This window comes from Mustela nivalis (assembly GCF_964662115.1).
Source record: "Mustela nivalis genome assembly, chromosome: 17".
NCBI lineage: Eukaryota > Metazoa > Chordata > Mammalia > Carnivora > Mustelidae > Mustela > Mustela nivalis.
In genome coordinates, this window is record NC_139036.1 from 4,248,005 (window position 1) to 4,269,004 (window position 21,000).

Genomic DNA, 21,000 nt, shown 5'->3' on the forward strand with positions numbered 1-21,000 from the left:
GAAAGGGAGTGAGAAAGAGAGAGTGCCTGTAAGCAGGGAGAGGGGCAGAGGGAGAGAGAGAATCTCAAGCAGATTCCCCACTGAACACGGAGCCTGATACAGGGATCAGTCTCACGACCCTGAGATCATAACATGAGCTGAAACCAAGAGTCAGAGGCTTAACTGACTGAGTCACCCAGGTGCCCCCAGACATTTTAATTTTAATGTTTTCAAATGTTTAAGTCTTTTCCTTTACGGTTTGTACTTCACGTGTCTGTTTGGGAAATTCTTTCCTACTCTGAATTGACACAGATATTCTCTTTTTTACCTAAAAGGGTTTTTTTAAATTAACGTATTTGTTAATATTTTATTAGCATAATTGAAATAATTTGAAAAATGTTGCAAAACTAAATGGTACAAAGAACATTCATATACCCTTTACCTAGTCGACCCAATGTTATCATTTTATCCATTTGTTTATCACTTGATACATGTAACATATGAAACATAGCATATATAATACATATACATGTCATATTTTTTCTTGATTATCTGAAGGTATGTGACATACTTTATACCTTATTATTACAGCTAAATGCTTCAGGTGCATATTTCCTAGGAATAGATATAGTCTCTCACATTTTACAGACCAGTTATCAATCTCATAAATTTACATTGATAAAATACATCTTATTGGGGCACCTGGGTGGCTCAGTGAATTAAAGCCTCTGCCTTCGGCTCAGGTCATGATCCCAGGGTCCTGGGATCGATCCCCGCATCGGGCTCTCTGCTCAGCAGGGGGCCTGCTTCCTCCTCTCTCTCTGCCTGCTTCTCTGCCTACTTGTGATCTTCATCTGTCAAATAAATAAATAAAACCTTTAAAAAATAAAAATTAAAAAATACATCTTATCAAATCTCCCATTCATATCTCAATTTTGAGTTGACAGATTTGATGTTGACACTCTTCATAGCCTTTTTATAACCCTATAAACCATATAACTGTATAGCCATTTTAGATTATTGTTTTTATAAGTTTATTTCATTTTTTTTAGTAATCTCTGCACCCACCATGGGGTTCGAGCTCACGAACCAGAGTTCTACGGTCACACGCTTTTCCAATGGAGCCAGCTAGGAGCCCCCATAACCTTTTTTTGTTTTTTTTTTTTAAAGATTTTATTTATTTATTTGACAGAGAGAGACACAGGGAGAGAGGGAGCACAAGCAGGGGGAGCAGGAGAGGGAGAAGCAGACTCCACACTGAACAGGGAGCCCAATGCGGGGCTTGATCCCAGGACCCTGGAATCACGACCTGAGCTGAAGGCAGACTGCTTATCTACTGAGCCACTCAGGTGCCCCAGGAGCCCCATAATCTTATAGCAGTTTTAAATGCAGGATCCAAACTAGGAGCAGGTATCACATTTAATTGTCACGGTCTTTCTGCTTCCTTTAATACAGAACGATTCCTCAAACTTGGTCTTTAGAATACTGATGGTTTTGAAGAATACAGATGTCTATCTGCCCCCTCATCAGTTAATTTTGATCTCTGGTCTAAGCATTGCCCAGTCTCTCCACTGTATAAAATGCTTTCTATTTTTTTGTGCTTCCTTCCAACTGGTAAGCAGTCTGTAGGGAGCTCTTTTAAGACATGCAACCATCCCCGTTCTCGTTACAATTTCCCACTAGCATTAGCACTCACTGAGGATTCTTGCCTGATACAATCTTTGCCATGATGGCTGAAAAATGATTCTCTGAAATGGTTTTAAGTTTTGATTGCTTGATTTTGTATAGCGTGAGGGATCGTACCCTATCGCTTTACCCTGTCCATATGACCTTTAGTCATATGGCTGACTAATCCGCCCCATTTGTGGAATAACTCATTCTCTCTCCGCCCCCGGTAAGAAATGTTCACTTTTTCATGGATCATATTTCCATTTTTACTGGGTTTGTCCCTGTGTTCTCTATGGTTTATTCTTCCTATTGGTCTACTTCTTTATTCCCATACCAATACTGCATACATGTCTTAATTATTGCAGCTTTGTAATCAATTTTGATACATGGTCAAGCAAGTCTCCCCTCACATTCTCCTTTAAACTTATCTTAGTCATCTCTACCATCCAGGCACTATATTAATTATCACAGGTACATTTCACAACCTTCAGAGAGATTAAGCAACTTTCCCAAGGTCACGAAGCCAGGAAGGAGGAATCTGAACCAAGGTCTGCCCAAGGCTGGAGCTCTCACCATTATTTCTTGGAGTTCTGCCTTCCCAAGGCCCAGAGGCCATGTTTCTAGGCGTGGAGAAGCGGAGATCAGAGTATTAAGTGTGGGCTGATGAAAAGAAGAAAGACAGGAACCAGACTGGTTTGGGTTTGGCCTTATATGGACTTCGACAGCCAAAGGATGGGGCTTGGACTTGGGGGCCAAGTGTAGAAACAGATGACTGGAGAGAATGAGCCTGAGAGACAGTCCCCCCTCTCCACTCCCCTCCTCCTTCCTCACCCCAGGGAAACTGATCACCCATAGGGACCCATGGGCTCATGTGATTGCTTTCCGGGCAGAACAGGGCAATGCGGCTTGAAAAGGGGGACCTGCAGCTGCTTTCATGCTGGCTGTTGGGCAGGGAGGTTGAGAGCCTCAGAAGTTGAGATAGACAGAGGAGAAAGACCTGCTGGTTGCCTGGCGGCTAGGATAGATCCAGCCCGGGGGAGCCCCATCCTCTACCAACTCCACCCTGCCTGATTAAGGGACCCTAATCAGCTTGGGGAGATTAAGGGCTCCGGACAGCTGTTCCCACACCCCCGCCCTGGGCCTGGCTGGCAAAGGAGACCTATAGGAGGGCGTCAGAAGGGGGATCTGCCCTGTGACCCCTCACCCCGGGCCTGGGCCCAAGCCCCGGACTTTCCGGTGAGTGGCAAAGGCCCCTCTACAGGGACTGGAGGGTCCCTTCTGCCCCAGATGGAGCTGAGGAGGGCATGAGCGTGTCTCCACTGACCCCCGATGGCCTGAGGAGGGAGGAGGGGCACGCAAGAGGGGAACAGGCAGCAGGAGAAGCAGGGGGGGGGGTTGAAGTGGGGAGGTGCAGGGGGCTTGCAGGCCATGCTCTTGACCCCCAAAGAGTCGTCCGAGCCAGAAGAGGGGGCTGTGGAAGTGGATCCATGTCCCGGGTTAGTTGCGCTTGGAGAAACCGGGGCATTGCGGACAGGGCCCTAAGAGAGTTCTGGGGGCCTCGCCTGCTCATCCCGCCCCCCTTCTTCTTCAGAAGCCGGCGATGAGCGGGAGCATCCTCCCTGCGGGTGGGCTTCCCGACCCCCTGCTCTGCGCCCCCTCGCGGTGGGCTGTGTCCCCGCCCCGCGTCCCCGGGGCCCTGCCCTGGCCCCGGCCTCCGCTCCGGCTCTTGCTGCTGCTGCTGCTCCTCCCGCCCCCCTCCGCCCTCTCCGCCGTCTTCACAGTGGGGGTGCTCGGCCCCTGGACCTGCGACCCCATCTTCGCCCGCTCCCGCCCGGACCTGGCCGCCCGCCTGGCCGCCGCCCGCCTGAATCGCGACTCGGCCCTGGAAGGCAGCCCCCGCTTCGATGTCGCGCTGCTGCCCGAGCCGTGCCGGACGCCGGGCTCCCTGGGGGCGGTGTCCTCCGCTCTGGGGCGCGTCTCGGGCCTCGTGGGGCCGGTGAACCCCGCAGCCTGCAGGCCGGCCGAGCTCCTAGCCCAAGAGGCGGGGGTGGCGCTGGCGCCCTGGGGCTGCCCGGGGGCGCGGGCGGCAGGCACGACGGCCCCCGCCGGGACGCCTGCAGCGGACGCCCTCTACGCTCTCCTCCGCGCTTTCCGCTGGGCACGCGTGGCCCTGGTCACCGCGCCCCAGGACCTGTGGGTGGAGGCGGGACGCGCTCTGTCCACCGCGCTCAGGGCCCGGGGTCTGCCTGTGGCCCTGGTGACCACCATGGAACCCTCGGACGTGTCCGGAGCCCGGGAGGCCCTGAGGAGGGTCCGGGACGGGCCCAGAGTCAGCGGTAGGCTCCCCTGCAGGGTGCGGGGGAGGGGGAGGCGGTGCGGGCCGACAGGTAGCCGGGCGCGGTAGTGAGCCGGAGTCTCCGTCGCTCCGCAGCGGTGATCATGGTGATGCACTCGGTGTTGCTCGGCGGCGAGGAGCAGCGCTGCTTACTGCAGGCTGCAGAAGAGCTGGGCTTGGTCGATGGCTCCCTGGTCTTCCTGCCCTTCGACACTCTCCACTACGCCTTGTCCCCAGGCCCAGAGGCCTTGGCCGTGCTCGCCAACAGCTCACAGCTTCGTAGGGCCCACGATGCGGTGCTCACCCTCACGCGTCACTGTCCCCTGGGAGGCAGCGTGATGGACAGCCTGCGCAGGGCCCAGGAGCACCAGGAGCTGCCCTCTGACCTCAATCTGGAGCAGGTAGAAGGACCAGGGAGGTGGGAAGAGGGGAGGAGGAGGGGGAAGAGAGCAGGAAATGCGGGAGAGAGGAGAGGAGGATAGAGGCAAGAAGGAGAGAAGTTGATATAGTCAGTCCAATCAGAGGATGGCCGTCAGTAGGGAGAAACTAACCAGCAGCCCTATCTGTTCTGAAGTTTACTGGGGAGTGTAGAGACTGGTCTTGCTTGGGGCATCTTAGTGTACTGGAGTTGCTTCCCGAGTGAGGGCAATGAGACCTCCCAAACCCAGCTCCAAGCAGCAGACCCTAGTGAACTCTACCCTGCAATGTTGGCTGTCTGCTTCAAAGGAAACCCTCTTCCAACACAGTCCAGAATCCGATGCTGGTGTCCTTAAGAGAACAGGGAGAAGGAAGGTTGCAGATCCAATCTCCATGCCCTGTTTAAAGGTGTTTCCTCTGCGGCTTCATCCACTGTGATAATTTTTTGAGAGCCTTGACCTCTTGTGAGAAGCATAAAGGTCCCTAAAAGGAGCAGGGAGCTTCCGTGATCATTGAGATCCACATCGTACTCCCGACAAACAACTAATACCCAGGATTCCCTGGGATTCCAGAATCCCAGTTCAGACCGTCTAACTCTATACCATTCATAGAAAGGGGAGGGGCTGGACACCACTAAGATAGAGGGGGTTTAGATGTCAGTGGGCGGCAAATTAACTGCCACATAGGCCCCACTCAAAGGGTTGAACTTGAGATACAGCTGTGAGATATTCCCCCCACCAATGCCCCTAGTCTTCTCCAAGAGGATTTGGGGTAGACAATGGGAGAAAGGATGGGAAGAGTCAATAAGAAGAGAACAAGTATCAGTTAGGCACAGTGGTGAGATGGGATGGAGGGGCGAGTGGAGGAAGTGATGAAAAAAGCATCTTCAGTTCTCCCTAACGTGCACAACCTTCCACCTAGCTCCCTGTGAGACCCCTGGAAGTGACCTCTCACCTTCCTGGCCGCCCCCCCCACACACACACACATCCAGACATCAAGTCCTGTCACTTTTACTTGGTAAAAGTCATTTGAATCCATCCACTTTCTCCATTCTCATCGTCACTGCCCTGGTTCAGGCCACAGCCCCTCTGACCTACATCTTCAAACAGAATCTTCCGGATGGTATCTGCTTCAGTGCTTACCTGCCCCAGGCCCTTCTCCACCCAATGATCAGTTCAAACTTCAGAAACTGGACAAATCTGAGTGTGTCACACCCCTGTTCAGAGCCTCCCAGGGACTTCTCTCGCCTGGGCGAGATGCAGGTCTCTTCAGATGGCTGATCAGGTCTTCTGTCCCTCCCCTCTCCCAGATAATTCTGACTCCCTCCCTGAAGGATGGGAGTCACTTCTTCTGGACGTCTTCTCCTCCTTCCTCCCTGCTACCTTCATCCATGGCACTGCCTTAGCCTCTGTGTCTGTCTGCCTGCCCAGAAGAGAGATTTCCTTGGCATGGGGACTCTATCTTACCAATATCTCAGTATCGCCTACTGCTTTACACAGTGCCTGGCACTGGAAGAGATGGGAACTAGGAAAAATAAGCTTGATGAAATGGGGGTGATAGCCTTGGGGGAAGAAAAGAAGGAAAAATAGAAGATAGAAGCCAACCAAAAGGTAGGAAAGGAGGCTTTTAGGTGAATGAGAGGTAATGATATTAACAACAAAAGCAGGACAACCAACAGGAAAGGGGAGGGAGGAGCTGTCAATGGGGAGAAGAGCCTGAGAACCATGGAAAGAGGGAAGGTCAGCTAGGAAGAGGAGAGAGAAGAGAGCCAATGGGGAGAGAGGAAGAGAGAGCCAAAAGGGAGAGGGGAGGAGAGACCCATTGGGGAGAGAGGAGAAAAGAGCCAATGGGAAGAAAGAGAAAGGGAGAGAGAGCCAATGGGGAGAGAGGAGGAGAGAGCCAATGGGAAGAAAGAGAAAGAGAGAAAGAGCCAATGGGGAGAGAGGAGGAGAGAGCACCCCGGGGCACCGGGAAGCTCTCTAACTCGAAGCAGGTGTGAACAGTCTATACACGCGAAGCTTGAGGACTTGAACGAAGCCGTGAAAAGCTAGGTGGGCCAGTCTGCCCGCCTATGGGCGGTGTCCCCAAGCCCTGAGCCGTCCTCTCCTTCCGCAGGTGTCCCCACTCTTCGGTACCATCTACGACGCGGTCTTCCTGCTGGCGGGGGGCGTGGCGCGGGCGCGGGCGGCCGCAGGGGGCGGCTGGGTGTCTGGAGCCGCGGTGGCCCGCCACATGCAGGATACCCAGGTGCCCGGCTTCTGCGGGGCCCTGGGAGGAGGCGAGGAGCCTGCCTTCGTGCTGCTGGACACGGATGCGGCTGGGGACCGGCTCTTCGCCACATACGTGCTGGACCCCACCCGGGGCTCCCTCCGCTCGGCTGGGACCCCGGTGCATTTCCCTAGAGGGGGAGGAGCCCCCGGGCCCGACCCCTCATGCTGGTTCGAGCCACACGTCATCTGCAACGGAGGTGAGGGCGAGCACCCCAGCCCCCACTGGGACAGTCAGCGCTGACCCTCCACAAAGTGGTGAAAGAGAGTGAACTCTCGTCCTGTGACTCCTTCCAGGTCCTCCTCAGACCCCTGGCTTGTGCAGAACCCGTGTCTTGCCAAGCCCCCATACCCCTGTAGGAGCCTTTCTAGCACTGCCAGAGGCTCGCCTCTGCAGAACCCATGGCCTTTCCCGAGACCTTGTTCCAGGCTCCCATCCACCTCTGCTAGAACCTTCAGGATTTGACATGACTGCACCTGGATAGAGAGGGTGCTCCCCCTGGCCACGGGGTCCTCAGCCTCCCTCCTCTCTCCTCTCCAGGAGTGGAGCCCAGCCTCGTGTTTATTGGCTTCCTCCTGGTGGTCGGGATGGGGCTGATGGGGGCCTTCCTGGCCCACTATGTGAGGTGAGTAGGGGACGAGCATGGCTCTCCACCTGTCACAGCTGTGTCTGGGCAGCAAGGACAGCAGGCTGGGCCCATCAAGAGCAGACAAAGGGAGGGCTGGGGGAGAGGGGGCACCCCACGGGGTGGCCCGCCAGAGGGTGTTTGGTTTGGGGGTGGCTGCTTTTCCCAGAGCCGTTACTCCCTGCCAGCCTCCTCTCAGGGCCTTTGGTCCCCTCTGAGCAGATGACATCCTTTCCCTACCAGGCACCGGCTACTTCACATCCAGATGGTCTCTGGCCCCAACAAGATCATCCTGACTCTGGACGATATCACCTTTCTCCACCCGCACGGGGGCAGCACGCGCAAGGTGGGGGAGGCAGGGAGGCAGGGGGATCTTTGGCGGAGAGCCAGCTCTGCAAGTGTCCTTCCCTGCGTTTCTGTCCCCCTGCCTGGGCCAGCCCTCCCCTCTGGCCCTACGCATGAAGGCCTGGCTTCTGGCCTGGCTCCCCATCAGGTCTGAGCTCTGGGGCTGTGCCAGGAGAGTAAGAGCCGCTGTCCCGGCTGCTTTCCTGGGGCAGCGTGAGGCTCCGAGAAAACAGACTGTTTGTCTTGTAAACTGTAAAGGGCAGAGCAATTGAGAAGTAATGTCGTCATCACCTTCCCTAATAAAGAGTTCTTCCGCTCCCCTCTGTAAACCCCAGAACTCAGCCTGACCTCAACACGAGACTCTGACCCCTTGCACTGACCTCTGCCCTCCAGGTGGCCCAGGGGAGCCGATCGAGTCTGGCTGCCCGCAGCACATCGGACATCCGCAGTGTCCCCAGCCAGCCCTCGGACAGCTCCAACATTGGCATCTATGAGGTGAGCCTTACCCCCGGCCAGACCCAGCTCTAGTCCTGGAGTTGCATCGTACCCTGCAAGCCCCCCGGAAATGGTGATAGGAGCCCAGGAGGGTTTCTGGGAAGAAGTCATGGGTTCCCCAAAGGGGAGCATCTGGGAATCCTTCCTGCCCCAGGATTTCGTCTTAACCTTTACCCAGATGAGTCCTCCTCAAAGGCCAATCCGAGTGGCTCAGAGGCTGGAGGCTGACTCGGGGTGGGGGCTGGGGGTACTGGGACCACGCAGCCTGGTGTGCCCACTGAAGCCATCCCCTGTCCTGTTGGGTGCCCCGGGCCCTGTCCCTGTCCCCTCAGTGATCCAAGACTTCAGGTTACTCCTTTCTCCCCATGGGCCTCCCCAGAAAGTTTGGGACGGAGGGGCCCCTGGGAAGTGGTCTCATGGTCATAAAAATGACATTTTCAGGGCATGGGCTTGTTCAGTTTGGGGAGTTTCCAGACCAGGCTATCCCCAGCTCAAGACAGACCCACGTCTTGGCCCCAACCCAACATTGCCACCCAGTTCAGCTCAGACTCAGGGACAGCAAGCCTGAGAAAGTCACAAAAGGGCGTTAGGATCTTTACTGTGGCTCAGCCAGGCTGTACGTGGTGGGAGGCGGGTAGAATTGTGAACAGAGTCAGAGAGAGCTGGGGGAGCTCAGCTAATCAGGATGGCGGGATGGAGATTCAGAGTTCCACCCGAGTGACAGGTCACACAGAAAATGCGGGGACACCTACCGGGTCACCTGAGTCCCCGTGAACCAGCTGGACCAGTAGCTGAGGACAGGGCAGCTCAGAGCCTGGAGGGGAACTGCCTGGCCTTCGCTGTTCGACTATAATAAAAAGTCTGATCTTCCCAGACTCCTGACTCCTAGCACGTGCTCTCTCATGGCAATGGAGCGTGCCAAGGGCTGTGGTTTCAGTGGCATGTGTGGTGGGGATGGTTTGCTGAGCAAGGCTGTTGGCAGGCGCATCTGAGAGGGTGAGGACAGCCGTGCAAGGAGGGGGCTCCCTCCCAGCTAGCCTCAAAGTGGACCCCCAGACCTCAAGCCCCTCGTTACTGATGCTCTGTGTCACAGGGAAGATGTGGGCAGGGACCAGAGGAAATGGGGGGCCCTAGGGCTCCTTGCCGTGCAGGGTTTTAAGAAACTAGTTCACGCAAGGCAAAAAAAAAAAAAAAAAAAAAAAAGGAAGAAAGAAAGAAAGAAAAATGAGAAAAACTGAGTTCACTACTCCCATCTCTGCTCCAGGGAGACTGGGTTTGGCTGAAGAAATTCCCCGGGGATCAGCACGTTGCTATCCGTCCAGCCACCAAAACAGCCTTCTCCAAGGTGAGAGTGGGCCCATGGTGGGGGGTGCGGGGTGGGGTGGCCATCATTTTCTAACTTCCTTGCCCTCTCTTTGCAGCTGGGTACAGAAGTAGACCCCATTGTGGGAGAGACCAGTAGGTCTTAGTGGAATTGTTCCCGCCTCTCTAAAGCAGATTTCCACGCTCCTTCATAAAACTAGCCCTTTCTTTTGGTGTGCTTGTCATGATTGGTCATTGTGCATTCAGTGTGGGCTTGCCTATTTTTTTAAAGACTTATTTATTTATTTTAGAGAAGGGGGAGGGGCACAGAGAGAGAGAGAGAGAATCCCAAGCAGACTCCCCCCAGCGGGGCTCGATCCCACGACCCTGAGATCATGACCTGAGCCGAAATCAAGAGTCCGATGCCCCTCTGACTGAGCCACCCAGGCGCCCCTCTGGCGTATTTTTTTTTTTTAAAGATTTTATTTATTTATTTGACAGAGAGAGAAATCACAAGTAGGCGGAGAGTCAGGCAGAGAGAGAGAGAGAAGCAGGCTCCTGCTGAGCAAAGAGCCCGATGTGGGGCTCGATCCTAGGACACCGAGATCATGACCCGGGCCGAAGGCAGCGGCTTAATCCACTGAGCCACCCAGGTGCCCCCTCTGGCGTATTTTTTACCTGCCTCCCTCATTGGTCTGTAAGCTAAGTGAGGGTGAGGACATCATTGCTTCATCATTGCCTGTTTGGCCCCAACACGGTGTCTGGGACATTAAACATAATGAATGTTTGTTGAGGGAATGACAGAAAGTTAAAAAGGGCTTTCCAGTTTCATCCGGCCACTTGCACAGCATTGCTTAGTGAACACACGCTAAGCGAAGGGGACAGCTGGCAGGCAGCCTGTAGACGGGGCTTAGTCTGGCCCTTTGCCCTTGCATGATGCAGCCCCGGCCTGGCCTCCTTCCCTGCAGCCTTCACTGGAGCTCTTGGCCACAGCTGCAGAGGGACTTAGGGTCAACTGCTAAGTCACCATTTAATGGCAGGCATCTCAAATGAAAGGAAGCCCCCCACCAGACTGGAGGAAAGTGAGAAAGGACAACTGCCGGTGGCTAGCCCCTGTATTTCCAGCTCACCCAGACTGGGGGGTGGGGAAGCTGGGCTGTCCTCCTCTGGGACCACAACTTGACTGCTCAGTCCCTTCCTCCCTAACCTGGGGAGGCTGGGAGTCTCAGACATTTCTGACACAGTGACAGAACCAAGCGAGGTGGCCCTGGGACGTGCCCCACACACCCAAGTCTGGTGCTTTCTTTGAAAGCAGGGAGGCTTCTGCCGGGTTTTCTCTACAAGGGCTGTTACATCAGAAGGGGAGGGCGCTGGCCAGGGGGGATTCTCCATGGAGTGTTTCCCCCTAAAGCCCAGCAGTTCAAAGTCTTACCGCTAATCCAGCAGAAGGTGGTTCCCCGGGTCCTGGTTCCCCAGGCAAGGTTGCCTTTTCAGTCCTAACCTGAAGCTAAAGCCCAGCGGCCTGGGACTCTCGGAAAGAGAGGTGATCTGTGGAAGCCAGCCCCTCTGCACCCCCAGGGACCTTTCCATTCCCCATTCTTATCCCATCTTCTGTGCTGGGACACTCAGAAACAGGCCTGAATAACAGGTCTCCTCCCCACGTTGCTTCCAGCTCCTGGAGCTCCGGCACGAGAACGTGGCCCTCTACCTGGGGCTCTTCCTGGGCACAGGAGCCGGTGGCTCAGTGGCTGCGGGGGAAGGCACGCTGGCTGTGGTCTCGGAGCACTGCACCCGGGGCTCCCTCCACGACCTCCTCGCCCAGAGAGACATCAAGCTGGACTGGATGTTCAAGTCCTCCCTCCTGCTGGACCTCATCAAGGTGTGTGGGGTGCGGGCGTGGCGGGGAGGATGGGGCAGGGAGCCGCTGGGCTGAGGCCGCCTTCCCTCCCATCCCTCCAGGGAATGAGGTATCTGCACCATCGAGGTGTGGCCCACGGGCGACTTAAGTCACGGAACTGCGTGGTGGACGGGAGGTTCGTGCTCAAAGTCACGGACCACGGCCAGGGGCGACTGCTGGAAGCGCAGCGGGTGTTAGCTGAACCTCCCAGCGCCGAGGGTAGGATTCCAGGGCTGTCTCCCGCGCGCGGACGGGCACCCCCAGGATTCACATTATTTCCAGGGTCCCTCCTCCCCGCCCTCCACCCTCGCATGCTCTCCATTCCACCGCCCCCGGACGTGGCTCCTGCCACGGAGAAGGTCTTGTGACTTTTGAGATGAGAAGGGTGGGCTCCGTGACTGGGGTGGGGCGTGGGGCGGGGCGGGGCGGGGCGAGGGGCGGGGAGGGGCGGGGCTTGTGCCTGAAGGACGGAGCCTCCTCTGCGCTGTCTGAAGCGAGGAGCCTATTTGCGAGGACCCTGCTCGCTCTGAGGTCCGCGTTGGCTGGCTGGTAGTTTTTCCTGGGAGGGCAGCTGCAGGTAGCCGGGCCAGACTCAGGCTGGGAGTTCGTGAGTGAGTGCGGGCCTGGCCTCTCTGGTTAGGATGGGGGGGGGTCCGTCCCCAGTGCCCCCAAGGCCTTCCGCATGCCCACGCCCCCTTCCCCCGACCGCAGACCAGCTGTGGACAGCTCCGGAGCTGCTTCGGGACCCGGCCCTGGAGCGCAGGGGAACGCTGGCCGGTGACGTCTTCAGCCTGGGCATCATCATGCAGGAGGTCGTGTGTCGCAGCACACCCTATGCCATGCTGGAGCTGACTGCTGAGGGTACGCCGCCCTCATGCGTGGGCCTCTGGGCTAGAAAGGCGGCCTGCTGTGAGGCACAGCCTCGCCTGACCCAGCCTCTTTTTCCGAAAGCCCGAAACTGAGGCATAATTATGTGGGCCTCCCTTACGTGGGTCTGAAGGGTCAGGACAGTGGACAGCCGAGCACCGGGATGCACGGGGCGGCTGTTAGACACCCAGGCTTCCGTGGTCGCCTCTGTTCTTGTCCTGGCCCCAAGCCTCTCCTCCAGCTGGAGGAGAAGGCTCCTCTCTGGTTCTTAGGGACCCCAGGGAGAGGGCAGTGTTGGGAGAAGCGTGAAGAACGGTTGGATTTGGTTTAGATCCTTGTTCACCCCAACCTTGATCACCCCAAACCTCCCTCTTGTTACGTGCAACAGCGTTCTGCTCTGCCACCCCCCAGGGTTCAAGGTCCTCCTCTTGCTCCAGCACCCTCCCCTCCCTGCAGCCAAGCTCTGATTTAGAGAACCCCCATGTCGTGCCCCATATTGGGCTTCGACAGTCAGGCCAGCGTCAGAGGTGGACTCTCCTGGCCCCCTTATGCCTCCAGAAGTGGTGCAGAAGGTGCGGAGTCCCCCTCCGCTGTGCCGGCCCTCAGTGTCAGCGGACCAGGCACCCATAGAGTGCATCCAGCTGATGAAACAGTGCTGGGCCGAGCAGCCAGAACTCCGGCCCTCCTTGGACCGCACCTTCGAGCAGGTCAGGGGCTGGGATTGGGCTAGGGCTGGGCTGGCCCTGTGCCAACAGCCTGGGGAAGCCTCTGGAAAGCAGGATGTCTGATCTCCAGGCTATCTCCCAGAGGGGTAGTCTGAGGACTGGGGGTAGGTGGGGGCAGAGTTAGAACAGGGGCTGTGGAGGCCTTTGGAGCGGGAGACAGAGCTCTAGGTGGGAGAAATGTTGGGCACAGGGTGGCAGAAAGACAACTGGCCTGGGAGTCCAAAGGCTGGGCTGGTTCCAGTGCCTCATCAATTGCTAGCTGACAATAGCTGGCCTCTGGGAACCCCCGTTTCCCTTAGGCCTTCTGCTAATGCATGAAAACCTAGGGCCTGGCATCCCTCCCCCCCCCCCCCGCCCGGGGGGGGGGGGCGGTGGTTGATGAGTAAAAGATGAAGGGGGAGGGGAGGGTTGCAGGGACCAGGCGCGATCCCGCCGCAGGCAAGGGTCATGACGGCCCAGGTCCCACCAGCGTCCTCCTGCCACTAGTTCAAAAGCATCAACAAAGGCCGGAAAACCAACATCATCGACTCAATGCTGCGGATGCTGGAGCAGTATTCCAGCAACCTGGAGGACCTGATCCGCGAGCGCACGGAGGAGCTGGAGCTGGAGAAGCAGAAGACAGACCGGCTGCTCACGCAGATGCTGCCGCCGTGGGTGCCCGTGGGAGGGGCGGGGGGGCAGCGGGAGAGCAGTCCCTCCGGCGGGGCCCCGGCAGTCACCCTGCCACCCGCCACCCCTAGTTCTGTGGCCGAGGCCCTGAAGATGGGGACACCTGTGGAGCCCGAGTACTTTGAGGAGGTGACACTGTATTTCAGCGACATCGTGGGCTTCACCACCATCTCGGCCATGAGCGAGCCCATCGAGGTGGTGGATCTGCTCAACGACCTCTACACGCTCTTCGACGCCATCATCGGTTCCCACGACGTTTACAAGGTGGGGTGTGGGGGCGAGGGCAAGCCTTTCGCAGCGCTTCTGTCCCTTCTGCCAGGCCCCTCCCCCCACCCAGTTTGGAGGCCTCCCCCGGATCCCCGCATTAACCCCCGTTGAGGTCCCCTGCCAAGGGACAATGGCTTTGTGGGGAGAGGGGCACTCAGAGCTGAAGCCCCACAACCCGTTCACTCAGGTGGAGACAATTGGGGACGCCTACATGGTGGCCTCAGGGCTGCCCCAGCGGAACGGGCAGCGGCACGCGGCCGAGATTGCCAACATGGCTCTTGACATCCTCAGCGCCGTGGGCTCCTTCCGAATGCGCCACATGCCCGAAGTTCCCGTGCGCATCCGCATCGGCCTGCACTCAGGTAACTCCCGGGCCCTCAGGCTCATCTTCTGCGGGCGGCTCCGCAGTCCCGAGACAGGACGCCAGCTTGCAGAGTGCGGGGTGGCGGGGGGTGGGGGTGGGGGGTGGTGGTCATTTGTCTTGAAGCCACCTTCGACACCCCATTGAGACTGAGAGGTACCCTGAGAGTGTTGCCTTGGGGAGCTGGTGGAGATGGGGTGCCAGCGTCCCCCGAGGTGCTAGGTCCACCCCCCCCCCACAACGCCCCAGCCACAGCCCAGACTCCGGCCACCCACCCTGCGCGTCTCTGCAGGCCCGTGCGTGGCGGGCGTGGTGGGCCTCACCATGCCGCGGTACTGCCTGTTTGGGGACACGGTCAACACCGCTTCGCGCATGGAGTCCACGGGCCTGCGTGAGTGGGGCGACTCACCGAGCATTGGGAGAATGGCTGGGGGCGGGGAGGCCGGGGGAGGGGTTGGGGGAGGGGCCGGGGAAGGGAGTCCCGAAATCCCCTCCTCCCTTGTCATCCCAGCTTATCGTATCCACGTAAACATGAGCACGGTGCGCATTCTTCGCGCTCTGGACCAGGGCTTCCAGACCGAGGTGCGAGGCCGCACGGAGCTGAAGGTGAGGCTAAGCCCCGCCCCGCCCTGCGCCCAGGCCAGTCCGAGGCCACTCAGACCTCGAGATCCACGCGATCCCCACCCAGCCGCCTAAGTGCTCCCCTCCCACGTGTTTCCCCAGGGCAAGGGCGCTGAAGACACGTACTGGCTGGTGGGCAGACAGGGCTTCAACAAGCCCATCCCAAAACCGCCAGACCTGCAGCCTGGGTGAGGAGACAGCCTCCCGGCCCCTTCACACCTTCTCCCTTCTCCCAGTCTCCTGCCTGGTGCCTGACCACGCCTTCCTGCTCGCCTTCCGCTGGCCTTCCCTGAAGCTGCCGCACTCTCTCCCGCAGGGCAAGCAATCACGGCATCAGTCTGCAGGAGATCCCCCTCGATCGGCGCCAGAAGCTGGAGAAGGCCAGACCAGGCCAATTCTCTGGAAAATGAGGCCTAGTGGGCACAGGTGCTGGCCCCCTGCTCCCAGACGCTAGTCTCCCCTCAGACTCCAGGGTGGGGGGTGGGGGCTACCGACCTCTGGGAGATGATTTTGGGGGAACAGGCCCCTCTTCCCCAGCCTTAAGGCCTAGTGCCTGCCTGTTGAACTTCTCAGCCAAGCCAGGTGTACCCATTGCTATCTGAGTGAGCTCGGGTTTGTTCCTACACCCAGGGATTTTCCCTGAGAGGGAAGCACCAGCTGCAAGGATTCTAGCTCAGTAGGTCTGGAGTGGCCCAGGAATCCAGACTTGAGAACCCATGACCTGAGACCTCTCCTCTGATCCCCCACTGCATTAACCAGGCCTCCCTGCCTGGCTGCACAGGCTGTGCACTGCACAAGAGACAAAACTCTAGGGAGCACCATTCAGCAGAAGACAAGATGAATGTTGTCTCTAGAGGTCTGTTAGGGCAAAAGCCCTGCCCTCTACCTTCCTTGAAGAAGCTTTGATCCATGACCCTCCCCTTCCTAGGTGAACCCCCATGACGCCTTTCCATGATTTCCCTGTGAGACACTCCTCTTTCTTTTAGGAGTATTCTGGAAGGTCCTTTTCCTGAAAGTTGCTGCTATAGGTGACCAAAACTCTGGCTAATACCAGTGGCTTCTAGCCAGCTCTGCCTCAAAGGATCCTGGGCCTTCACAGGAGCTGGTTGCAAACCCGCTGTGTGACCTCAGGAAAGTCTCATGTACTCTCTGGGCTTGGGTTCCCCCTCCATGGTGAAATAAGAAGTGGCCTGGGTGGCTTCCGCACTGCCCTGCTCTGACAGCTAAGCGTCAGCATCCTTGGTCTGGGGATATAGGGATGACACAGGGATGCGTGTCACTGGGCTTGTGGCCTCCAGCCCCAGTGCCTCTGAGCCCATCAGGAGAGGGCAGGGTGGGGCTTCTCCACTTTCCTGGGCCTCCTGAGGCCCCAGGAAAGAGGGTGTGGGATTGGTCCTGTCCCTCCAGAGCAGGGTTGTCTCGTGGCCTGAGATCAGCCTCTGTCTGGCTTCCACATCCTTCCCTTCATCCGTCTCCACCCCCCACCCCCCCACCTGTCAGAAACCAGCTCCTCCCTCGGGCACAACAGTGACCGCCCAAGTGCAGAGAAAAGCTGGCTTCAAGGCTTTGGGGGAAAGGAAAGGAAACAGGCTGCACCAAACCTTTACTATAGACACCCTAGGAATCGTAGTATTCTCTGCTTACGTGGGCACCACTGAGTGGGTGGGTGGGACAGACCATCCTATCCTCTCTGCTTAGATCTTTCTAACAAGTACCAACAACCACCCCTCCCCACTGGTCGCACTGAAGCTGCTTTTGCAGAACCGTGATGTCCCGGAGCCTGGGCGGGCGCCTCGTTCACTCCAGGTGTCCTTCCGCTGCTGCAGACCCTGGCAGGCCTTAGCCGCAGCGCCCAGAAGGCCACTGTAGTGAGGTCCGGTCCCCGGAGGTCTGCAAGCAGCAACATCAGGGACCAGGGACACAGCAGTCAGGGAGAACGCGGAGGTGGAAGGACTAATGTAATCCTCGGGGAGACAAAGCGTGGTTGGCAGGAGCGTAGCAGTGACCCCAACCTGGCGAACAGGTTGCTAGAAAGGCAAGTTCTCCCTTCAAATGGTCCCCGCCTCTCCCCCGAGGCTCCAAGACACCAAGATCTTCTGAACGACCTTCCTTGCCGTCTGTTGCCTGTGGGCATGGGAGCTCCTGGAGGTGGTTTGGCCGCCTTGCGAAATCCAATCCGAAATCCAAATCCGCAAGCTCCCAGTTCTCCGCCGGGTCCTGAAGGTTGAGAACCACTGTTAGGAAATCTAAACTCCAGCCCGTGTAGCTTCTGGTTACCTGAGGTGCCACTAGAGTGAGTAACGTAGCGCAATTGAAAAAACACTTTTAAGGAAGTTTGGAGATGATGAGTTAAAGTTGTTTTTTCTTAAACCCTGATGCACGCACACAGTTTGTTGTTTTCTTTTCTTTCTTTCTTTTTTTTTTTTTTTCCAATTATATACATTCTTAAATATCTCTCTTCAGATTTTCTCCATAGTTGGGTCCCGGGGATTAAGGGCAGACGGCACTGCTGGCACTGGGCTTGACAACGTGACCCCAGCCGTCACTCCCCGTCTCTTCCCAGCCCCGCTCCATCCTCACCCCTCCCAGAATCTCTCCCTCTCACCCTTTCTCTCGGCTTCTATCCCACCTGTGAGGATGGCCTGTGATTCAGGGGAGCCTCAGGGCAGAGCTGACCGGGGATCACCTGGGCGAGACTAGCAGGGGCAGGCTGGGGCAGGAAGGAGGAGGAGCCGGGGCCCAAACCTGGTTCGGGGTAGGCGTGGAGGCAGCAGGGCCGAGCCGGTTGCGTCCCACCTTCACCCCTGCCTTGCCGGGAGACCCCAAGCAGCCGACTTGACCCAGGAGGAACTGGACAGGTCAAGAGAGCCTGAGAGCAGAGGCCTAGCCCAGAGCTCATGGAGCCACTTGAAGTAGGGCACAGAAGGTCAGAAGGTCGGGTGCAGTGCCCTCTCTGCTCCTCTGCTCCCTCTCTGACCCCGTCTCTCCCCTAGTCTCCTGTCTCTGCCCCCACTCCCTCCCTGCCTGCCGGTCCCTGAGGCTCCCCCATTTCTGTGGAACCTTCCTTCCTGGGCCCAGTCAGTGTCCTAGAGCCCTGTTCCCTTCTGTCTCCAGTCCCCTTCACCGGCTCAGCCCTGTGGTTCCTGCGACACGGGCACCTCCCAGCCCCGAGAGCACTTGGCTTGGCCATCAGGAACTCCCCACCTTCAGATGTGTTTACACTACCCCTGCCGCTGGCCTGTGCCCGGGAGCCCGCACGTGGGTCTGCCCTTGCTTTCCGGGTGACTCTGTAGCCAGGACCAGTGATGGCCAGAGCAGGGCCCTCCCGCAGCTGCTGCGGCTTCAATCCCATAGCTGGGGCTCCGCACCATGTCCCGGGCTCACACGGCGCCTTTTCTCTGCTGCTGCTCAGGGTCTGGGCTCTGCTCCCCAGCCCAGTGGGCGCCAGGCACCCCGCTTTGGGGGGTCTGAGACGCTACAACGTGGGACTGTGTTCCCTGGGATCTTCTGGATTGGGTGCCGTGGACGCCAGGTGCCACGGTGTTGGGGCCTGGGAGGATGGGGGCTGGAATAAAGGTGTGCTTTCTTCCCTGTCAGACTGTGTGATCCTTTCGGCCTGGGCGGTCCGAACAACCCCTTCCCTGCAGCCTTGAAACCTGGTGCTTCAGGTAGGGGCGAGGCTTAGCCACAGCAGAAGCAGAGGGAGGTGAGCTAAGCCTCCCGACAGCACCCCCCCTCCAGCAGCTACTCTGCTCAGGGCATCTGCTCTAAGGGGACAAAGCAGGGAAACCTGAGGCTTTTCAGGCTTCTAGAAAAGACCAGGGGTCCCCGAGGCTCTGGGGATGAGGATGGTTTGGCCTCATCCCTGGGTTGCAGGACAGAGAGGGGAAGGGAGACAGGAGCAGAGCTGTCCGGTGACCATGCCCCCAGGAAGCCAGAAGCCAAGACCAAAGGCACAGGGCCTGCAAATGTAGAAACTGAGGTCCTCTGATCTCCAGACAGGACTTCGCCACCCCTATTCCGCCTCTCACCCCTCAAGAGCCTGGCCCAGGGGTATGAGAGCAGAAGAGACGGTCCCCGACCCACCAGAATGCTTCATGGGCAGGCAGGTGCTTGCGGGGCGGGGCAGAAGAGGCTTGGAGCGCAGCCGGGGCAGGAAGCGGAGGGCTCTTTGCCATCCAAAGAGTCTTGACACCCTCCTCAGCAGGCTGATGGTGCGGTGGGGGGTTGGACTGGTTTGACAGGAAAGAAAAGAAGAAAAGGCTGGCTTGGGAGGGACGCAGGGAAGGCAGGCTGAGTGTCCAGGAGGAGACAGCCTCCAGCCCCTGACTCCACTAAGAGTCAGCCAGCGCCTCTCCCTGCCCTGTGACTGGTGCAGACAATTCCAGTTACAGGAGTGTAACCCAGGGAAAGAGTAGGACCTGGGAGCTGGGAAGGGGGGTGGGGGAAGAGAACATGCCCGGAGCCTCGGAGCCTCGCCGGACTCCCGCTGCTGACCCAGCAGCTGGAAGGTGGAGTAGCTTCCGGGTCCGACTTCCCGGGCAAGGCTCGTGAGACCGATGTTCTCGGGGCTCGGAGCAATGCTGGCTGTTGCTACCCCGGGGGAATTCAGTGACTAGACTTTGACGGGCAGGTTGGGGTGGGACAGGTGGCGCCCCTGCTCCTGGAATGTGGAAGGAAGGAGAGACATGGGGGAAAGAACGGTTGGGACATCTGGGATCCCTCGGTTCCTGGTAGGACAGGGCTTGCTTCCCCATCTAGAGACTCGCCCTTCCGAACTAAAGCCATCTGTCACCTCCGCCCAGGACACTGACCTCACTCCCCATCCCGGAGCCTGGGCCTTTGACCCCAGGGCACAGAGAAGGGCGTGTTGCCCCACTGTTTACCCCCTCTGCTCACACAGGGATGCTGACCCAGCCATTCAAGAAACATATCCCCATGCTCTGTCTTTAATCCCCAGATGACCCATTTTACACGCATGAAAAGAGAGGCTCCCAGCCGCGAAATGAACCTGTCAAAGGCGTCATGTCTGACAAATCTGGAGATCAGGAAGCAAAGCCAGGAGTTCCGACTCTGGGCCTTGGGCGGCCTCTCAAGGGTGCCGTGGAGAAATCTCTCTTCTAGACAGTCCCGCTTTGTGCCCTCTTGACTGTTTTCTGCAAGAGCGTGGTTTCACCTCTGAAATCCCTGTCGTGTAATCAGATGATTAAAGGGTTTTGACTCAGCGGGATATGCACATGAACACGTTACAACGTTTCTCCAATTAGCACCTTCAAAAGGCTGGTCCAGTGGAGAACTCCAGGCTCCTGTATGCTGCAGGTCAGGGACTTGGGGGCGGGGGTGGGTAGGAGGTACATGTTTGCCCGTTTCCCTGTTCCCCCAACTCTGGCTCCTTGGCCAGGAAGGAAGGGTCTTGGGGATATAATTGGATTCTAGGACCTCTGCTCCCTCAGTCTTCAAGTGGGGAATACAGAGGAAGCTTACCTAGTCACCTACTGGGGAAGCTTCCCTGATCTCACTTTGGCTGCTGACACCAGCTAGGGGTCCCGTCCCTGCTCACATGCATGTGCAAGGGTGAGCTCGCCACAAAGCTAAGAAAATGGAAACTTCATGGTCCCTACTCACCCACACAAGCCCCTTCCGACCCCGCTGACCCAATTTTGTATTCTCTTTCTTAAAGAGGGCCTTTAAAATGGGATCAGCTTGAGGTTTCCACCATTTGGATCTTTCCTGGATGTGGTCCCTTGGGGGTCGGGGATCCGCATCCCCGAAACCTTCTTCGTCACTGAAGACCCCTCAGAAGGTCACAGCTATGTTTTCCTATAGCCCAACAGTGGTGGGCACCCCCATGATCTTGTCTGGGGACCAGAGCCCCTTGGGCATGCCTGGGAAGCCCACACAGTCCCCAGCTTTGGCTCGCACTGTGCCCTCTGTCCTCCATGAGGAGTTGCAGGAACTGTCCTCTTCCTCACACTCTCAGGCCACATGAGATTGGGCATGCAGGCTACCACTGCCTTCTCTCTGGCCTCCACACATGTCTCCTCTCTGTTCGGCAGCCCAGCCTCACCCAGCCAGCAGTGAGATGCCTACCTCCCACACCTGAAGGTACCTCCATTCTCCAAAAATGATTCTTCCAGAAAGCTTCCACTCTGGTGGTTG

At 57.6% G+C, this 21,000-nt stretch overlaps 1 protein-coding gene across 1 annotated transcript; it reads left to right on the top strand.

Moving 5' to 3' along the window:
- Positions 1-3,247: 3,247 nt before the first annotated feature.
- On the top strand, positions 3,248-18,411 carry GUCY2D (guanylate cyclase 2D, retinal; the record flags this gene model as incomplete). Its single annotated transcript, XM_082708155.1, has 19 exons — positions 3,248-3,983; positions 4,079-4,383; positions 6,515-6,866; positions 7,208-7,292; positions 7,536-7,638; positions 8,031-8,132; positions 9,397-9,477; positions 11,107-11,313; positions 11,394-11,550; positions 12,043-12,192; positions 12,757-12,905; positions 13,410-13,573; positions 13,664-13,856; positions 14,047-14,221; positions 14,513-14,611; positions 14,732-14,826; positions 14,944-15,029; positions 15,158-15,267; positions 15,828-18,411. 18 exons carry the CDS (start codon positions 3,248-3,250, stop codon positions 15,249-15,251), a joined length of 3,333 nt encoding a protein of 1,110 aa, XP_082564281.1. The 3' UTR covers positions 15,252-15,267; positions 15,828-18,411.
- Between the last annotated feature and the right edge of the window lie 2,589 nt (positions 18,412-21,000).